Source organism: Penaeus vannamei, chromosome 1, assembly GCF_042767895.1.
Source record: "Penaeus vannamei isolate JL-2024 chromosome 1, ASM4276789v1, whole genome shotgun sequence".
NCBI classification, from domain to species: Eukaryota; Metazoa; Arthropoda; class Malacostraca; order Decapoda; family Penaeidae; genus Penaeus; species Penaeus vannamei.
The window spans coordinates 11,314,091-11,321,590 of NC_091549.1; the positions used below are offsets into that span (position 1 = coordinate 11,314,091).

A 7,500-nucleotide genomic window follows, 5' to 3' on the forward strand; every position below is an offset into this window, starting at 1 on the left:
ATGTTATGCACTGACTCTGTAAATGAGAATATAAACATTTACATATAAGCAAGTTTTCTCAATTGGCACATATTTTGAATTTGAAATATCACCTTGTAGCGAGGGACATTTTTATTGCATGGATTTAGCAAAATTCATCCTTCTAAAATACTGTCTATATGAAGTTCAAAATAATCTTTTTTAAGATTTAATTATAAAGTGATGTTATTATACCTGATTTTACCTTTTAGTAAAACAATATATGGAAGAAAAACACATTTGTCCTATTTCCCAGAAAAATTCATATGCAGTTAAGTGACATATATTTATTCATTTTATTGCTAATATGTGTACCCTCTTTATTTGCTTTCACATGTCTATACTGTACCCAATAAAACAACTTGCATCTTATACTGTTATTGAAATATACAAATATATCTTGATGGATGTATAAAAAGTCCCATATGATTATCAAAATCATTAATCATACATTAAATATGTGTCTGAAAACTTTCTTGACTGAGATGTTTTATATTGGTAATCTTTAACCCTCACAATTCCTCAGCATATCCTTATACAAAGAGACAAATCAAGCCAAAGTGCAAATTTTTACCTAGGACAAATTTGAACTTCATTTTTAAAGAGCCCAATTTTCCATGCCACAATATGCATCTTGTACTGGTATGTCAAACATCGATAGTTAAAAAAGTTACCCCATATATAAAGAAAGAAAGAAGAAAAAATTATAATCTACATTGTAATAAATCATGAATTCATCAAGTGTAAATAATGACAAACAATGTACTATCATGAGTAGCAGAGCTATGCTGGGAGGCAATAAATTGAAAGGAGAGGAGAGGTTCCTAAGGGAAAGGGACAGGGGATTAGATGGTGGTTCTAGTGGTCTCTGATGGCTTGGAAGAGGTATAGAGAGAGGGATGGATAGGATGGAGAGGCACCCAGAAACACAGGAGGAGTGTCAGTGGGGTAGATGACAGTTTAGGAATAGAATGGGGAGGATAACTCTCTCTAATTTTGAGGCAGGAAGAAAGGAGCCGTAAAATATAAAATATACTAACTTATCCTCATAACATCCCATTCGAACTATAATAGAGGTGGAGAAACAGCCTGCCAGTTTTTAAAAGCTGATGCTCTATTGAGGTGACTTGCTATAGAGGGATACTTACAAAAATGATTGCGGCAGCTAAGACATCAAGGGTTTAAAAAATTGTACTGCTAACTTCAAAACTAATTTTGCCTCTCATTCTCACAAAGTACTTTATCAATAGGATCTATCAATACTTTACTTAACCCTTCCCTGCTAGATTGCTTAAATAGAAGAAAACTTTATTGTTAACAGAAGCATTTTTCTATAATACCAGGTGTGGATATTGGTGGTGTTGATGGTGGGGGCTGGGTCCAGGTCCCGTCCTCACGTCTCATGTGCCTTCTGTCGCTGGCAAATTTCTGAAGGAACACAGAGGCTGGCACAACTCGGAAGTACCTGCAGAAGAAGCTTTGGGTTTAGTCTACATGTGTACATTGAGCTATGGGTGTGAATTACTGGGTCGTGTGTTTAATGAGCAAAATTAAAAATTACCTTCAGAAATTTCTGCACACTGTTGAGTCCTATAGTGTTTTGGTTAAAACTCTATACAATAAAATGAAAAAAAGTGATGTGATATGTAAATATCAAAATCTCCATCATCTGAAAATGATTTCATACTGTTTCTAATTCTGAAATTACTGAAGTATGACCAGCTACTGAACCAAATCAACATTCTATTTTTTCATAATATTTCAGGTCTTGTTCACACAATTTTTTTTCTATCTAATTTAGCTTTAGAAAACACCTCTCAGCTTTAAGAATAATTCTCATTTGTTAGCCACAGCAACATTAAAAGCAGCGAATACACAACTTATCTTTCAAAAGTGTTAACATGGCTTCTTTTCTTTTATAACTTCTACAGGTCTATTAAATTTGGGATCCCCTTTGATCTGCATAATGTGAGCATCACATAATGAAAAAAATAGCCTTGAGGGGCAGGTGTCAAAACACTAACTTGTTATCATGAGCATTTTGGCTGGAGGCTGGGATGTTGGAAAAGACTTGCTATGAGTGCATAAACCTCTTGGAGGGTTATTAGACTCATTTGGCATTTAGAAAGGTGCTTGTGCATTATTCCTATCGATAAACGAATGTGGAAAGTAACGTTTGTCAGCCATGACTCGAAGGGTGCTGGATCTAGACAGGACGCTATTTTCATTACTCAGCATCCTATTCCTGCTCACTGTGACTGGCTGCAAAGGTTGTATTACCAAAAATTGAATATCATGTTTTTTTTTATTTTTTATAATGATTTATTTACTACATACAGATATGATATGGAACCTGTGCACAGAAAACAGTCTATTACCATCTGGATATAGAAAATCAAATGAAAAATATGGACATTGGAAAATGACAAAAAAACTAAAAACACTCATGCAAAACATTATAAAGGGGAGGCATAGATTCTTGCCAAGTGTTTGTGTGCACCCAGCCAACAATCCACAGACCCATCAGAGTGGCTGCTCACGTAAGTCTAATGCCTGTCCATGTGATTCCCGTGATGCAACCGGATTCAAGGGGTTAATAAACGCAGCCATGGCAAAATAAGCTAACAACTGCTGTGCACAACTAAGAGCAGGCTCAACTGCACATGGCATGATAAGACTTCACAAACATTAGGGACAGTCTAGCCATGATGTGAAAGGCTGTCATCTTGGAGTGAATGAGTTAATAACAATGATTATGACAAGGGACAAAAAAGAAAATAAAGATGTATACTTCCTACAAAAATATGCTTTCAAAATAAATTCAAGTGTAACCTGTATAAACCACTGACACATATAAGAGACTAAACACAAACTTTTGTTTCCCCACAATTTGAACATCATGAAGAAGAAAAAGGAAAAAGACCAAGAGAAGCAGGAGAAATTGAAGGAGAAATAGAAAAAGGGGAACAAGAAGGATAAAAAGGACAAGTTGGAGTTGGACAAGTAAAAAATGAAGGAGCAGTTTAAGAAAAAATAGAGAAGAAGAAGAAGAAGAGAAAAACAAAGAAGAAGAAGAAGAAGAAGAGAAAAACAAAGAAAAAGAAGGACAAAAACAAAGAAGAAGAAGCAGAAGAAGAAGAAGATAAAGAAGGAGGACAAGAAGAAGAGGAGAAGGAGCAGGAAGAAGAAGAAGAAGAAGAAGAAGAAGAAGAAGAAGTAGAAAGAAGAAATAATAATAATAAGGAATAGAAAAGACAAACATGAAGAAAAATGAGATAGACTCTTACCTGTAATGCTCTGGGCTAAGGATGTGATCTGTGCGGAGGGTTTCGGTCACATACTTGTGGAAATAAGTTGGGAAGGGCAGGTCAGAGTCTAGGTCAAATACAAGGCACCGATCATCAGGCTCGTACATGAACACCACGTGGTAATCCTGCAAGATTTTTGAAAGGTTTACAATAGGAAAAGCTAAGGCCAGTTGCGAGTGTACATTTTTTTTTTCTTTTTTAAGCTAATATCTTTACAGTGTGTTAGGAACATCACCCAAGGGTAATGCATATAACAAAAGAAAAAAAAAAAGAAAATAAAAGAATGTAGAAAAAAATAAATATAAACTAAATATACATGTTGCATGGTGATATTTACCTACTGGGCAAGTGCAAAGGGAGTAATATAAATTCAATGCCAATCTCTTGATAATCAACAGATACAAATAATAAAACTGAACTTAATATCAATTGGATCTGTCAACATTAGACAACATGCAAGAATGATACAGATATTGGAGTCAATGCATTACCATATTGGTGTATCATTCTAACAGACTGAAAACTCTGAATTCTTAGTAGATGTTTTGAAAATACTTCAAAGATTTCCATTTTTCTTTTACTTAAAATGAAAGTACAAATATCTTATAAAATATGCTGTCTCATGTTCCAAATGAACAGAAACACAAAAACAAAATCATAGATAAATATATCAATTTCAACATGCTAGGAGGAGGGATTAATGCCATTCACAAGAAAATATTCTAGTAATATGAAGTGACTCTGAAACTTAAGAATATAAAAGAAAAGAAATTAAGAAATATACAGAAAAAAATACTAAAACAAAGAATACAATAACTCCCTCATTATTATTTCTCTCTTTACTTTTAACTATTCCTGAATTCGAGCAATGGGACTTAATATGAAATGGTGTTACCAATAAAAATATTCAAAAGAAAGTAATGACAAAAAAATCTTTATATCTCAGTTACAAGACCATTACATTTCTTATCTGAGAAGGAAATGAAAAGTGCTCTTCAGTTTATCAAAAATAATGATTTTCAAAGAGCAAAAGTGCTTACTTTCATAAATATTTGATGAATTCTGTCCTTTTTTCTTCTATTTTCTATAGCTACTTGCTGTTTGGTCACCTGATAGATATATCTAACAATTGTAATTAATAACTTCCCTAATCTAGTTCAGAATTCAAACCTCCTTAGATCCCTTCCCTCCTTACTTCCCCCTCTTTTTAATCTAATTAACAGCTGCAATTGATTTTATCAACATATTACAATGTCAACATACTTCTAGTTATGAAATACCATTGGGCTAAGAAGAGGATTATGAAATATCCCTTCCTGTCATATGCATAATAAGCTATTCTGCTGCTTTTTAGAGAAATGACCATTGATTCTTTGCCAATTCTATTGGAAAAATTAATATATACATATCTTCTTCCTCTCTCATCACTTTCTATTTGTACAAAAAGTTCAAATATTTCAGATAATGAAGTGACAATGGCAGAGGGAGCACTACTGTGAACTATAATCCTTGTATCTGAAGTCATGACATGGAGTATTAGCCTCATAGAGATTGTAAAACTTCATACATCTTCATCTGTGTTAACATTCTGTCTGTTTGGTGCCCTCAATGTTTCAGAAGAGAAAAGAGAAGAAAAGAGAGACAGAAAAGGAGAAAGGAAGGGCAGGCAGGGGGGATGGAGAGGGAGGGTGAGGATGAGGATGAGGGGAAGGGATAAGGGAGGGATGGTGAACGGAGGGAGGGTGAACGGAGGGGGAGGGGAGAGAGAGAGAGAGGAGAGAGTTGAGAGTTGAGAGAGAGAGGAGAGAGTTGAGAGTTGAGAGAGAGAGGAGAGAGTTGAGAGTTGAGAGAGAGAGGAGAGAGTTGAGAGTTGAGAGAGAGAGGAGAGAGGGAGAGAGGGAGAGAGGGAGAGAGGAGAGAGAGGAGAGAGAGAGAGAGAGAGAGAGAGAGAGAGAGAGAGAGAGAGAGAGAGAGAGAGAGAGAGAGAGAGAGAGAGAGAGAGAGAGAGAGAGAGAGAGAGAGAGAGAGAGAGAGAGAGAGAGGAGAGAGAGAGAGAGAGAGAGAGAGAGAGAGGGAGAGAGAGAGGAGAGAGAGAGAGAGAAGGAGAGAGGGAGAGAGGGAGAGAGAGAGGAGAGAGGGAGAGACAGAGGAGAGAGGAAGAGAGAGAGAGGGGAGAGGAGGAGAGAGAGAGAGAGAGAGAGAGAGAGAGAGAGAGAGAGAGAGAGAGAGAGACAGAGAGAGAGACAGAGACAGAGATAGAGAGACAGAGATAGAGAGACAGATAGAGACATAGAGAGAGAGACAAAGAGACAGAGACAGACAGAGAAAGAGAGAGAGAGAGACAGAGAGACAGACAGACGGACAGAGAGAGACAGAAAGAGAGAGACAGAAAGAGAGAGACAGAAAGAGAGAGAGAGACAGAAAGAAACAGAAAGAGAGACAGACAGAAAGAGAGACAGGAAGAAAGAAGAGAGAGACAGGAAGAAAGAAGAGAGAGACAGGAAGAAAGAAGAGAGAGACAGGAAGAAAGAAGAGAGAGACAGAAAAGAAAGAGAGAGAGAATGAAAAAAGAAAGAGAAAGAAAGAGAGAAAGAGAGAGAGTAAGAGAGAGAGAATAAGAGTGAGAGAGAAAGAGAGAGAGAGAGAGAGAGAGAGAGAGAGAGAGAGAGAGAGAGAGAGAGAGAGAGAGAGAGAGAGAGAGAGAGAGAGAGAGAGAGAGAGAGAGAGAGAGAGAGTGAGAGGAGAGAGAGAGAGAGAGAGAGAGAGAGAGAGAGAGAGAGAGAGAGAGAGAGAGAGAGAGAGAGAGAGAGAGAGAGAGAGAGAGAGAGAGAGAGAGAGAGAGAGAGAGAGAGAGAGAGAGAGACAGAGAGAGAGAGAGAGAGAGAGAGAGAGACAGAGAGAGAGAGAGAGAGACAGAGAGAGAGAGAGAGACAGAGAGACAGAGAGAAAGAGAAAGAGAGAGAGAGAGAGACAGAGAGAGAGAGAGAGAGAGAGAGAGAGAGAGAGAGAGAGAGAGAGAGAGAGAGAGAGAGAGAGAGAGAGAGAGAGAGAGAGAGAGAGAGAGAGAGAGAGAGAGAGAGAGAGAGAGAGAGAGAGAGAGAGAGAGAGAGAGAGAGAGAGAGAGAGAGAGAGAGAGAGAGAGAGAGAGAGAGAGAGAGAGAGAGAGAGAGATAGGATTCTTTACAAGCAGAGGTGAAGCAGTGATCATTTTTCACATTGTAAAATGTGAATATGTGCTTTAAACATTTCAGATGCAAACTCCAATAAAACTGTATTTCCCAAAGAAGAGTGCTTATCAGAATCTGTTACTATAAAATTACTTTTGAGAGGGGGAGGGTAACTGTCACAGATAATAGCAGGGTACAATGAAAATGCAAATTATCACAATACACTTGATTAACTAATAATGTGAGAGATATTCCCCATAACACTGGCATTAGATGCAGCTCATTTTCTTTTGCTTAGAATATTTTCAAATCCAAGTATATTGGATTGTTTTTCATGCGTTTTTATTTATACTAATGTTTTCTGTGCACTGTGTTTATTCATTAAGAGCTAACAACTAGCAACAAAGAGAGAGAGAAAAAAAAACAAACTTGATCCTGAATAAGATACAATGCGACTGGTACAGACCCACAGATACACCACAGCACTTGCTCATTCATTATACCAGTGGTTACAAGTAAGAGAAATACAGATGCAACTTTAATTTTAAAAATTATCATTAGTGTTGCAGTAGAGGTAGTATTCTAGGAGGTTTGCAATAAAGTCATTGATCATCCGAGATACTAATCTCTCCCGTGGGAATAGATTTAAAGCACACTGAATGGTGGCCTGTTCAATAACAATTTTCTGGTACAATAGTAGACTATAGTAAATAGAGTAAAATTGGGCAGCTACATTGAATATATTAATTAATAAAATGAAATTGCACAAAAAATCAACAAAGATTGTATCACTGGTTACCCTACAATGCACAAAAAATAAAATCAATTTCAACTATGGAAGCTATAGTTGCATGCAAGATTACAGAATACACATGCAATATCAAACACATCTAATTCAAGCAAGTGCATGCTATGGCATATTCTGGCTGGTAAATGCCATGCAAAACAGGAAAGCAAAGGCGAAATGTGATGATATTTTCCATAGTTATTCTCTTCATTATGATGCA

The 7,500-nt window shown here is 36.9% G+C and overlaps 1 protein-coding gene across 14 annotated transcripts in view; it reads right to left on the reverse strand.

Moving 5' to 3' along the window:
* Window positions 1-7,500, reverse strand: part of tun (N-terminal glutamine amidase tungus) — a 46,320-nt gene that overhangs the window by 682 nt on the left and 38,138 nt on the right. For all 14 annotated transcript variants that reach the window (XM_070141087.1, XM_070140888.1, XM_070140690.1 and 11 more), the window contains 3 exons: window positions 3,306-3,451; window positions 1,359-1,483; window positions 1-16 (listed from right to left, as the gene is read on the reverse strand). The exon at window positions 1-16 is cut by the window's left edge and continues 682 nt beyond it. In XM_070141087.1, the coding sequence (XP_069997188.1) occupies window positions 1-16; window positions 1,359-1,483; window positions 3,306-3,451 (287 nt within the window). The remainder of the gene's footprint in view (window positions 17-1,358; window positions 1,484-3,305; window positions 3,452-7,500) is intronic.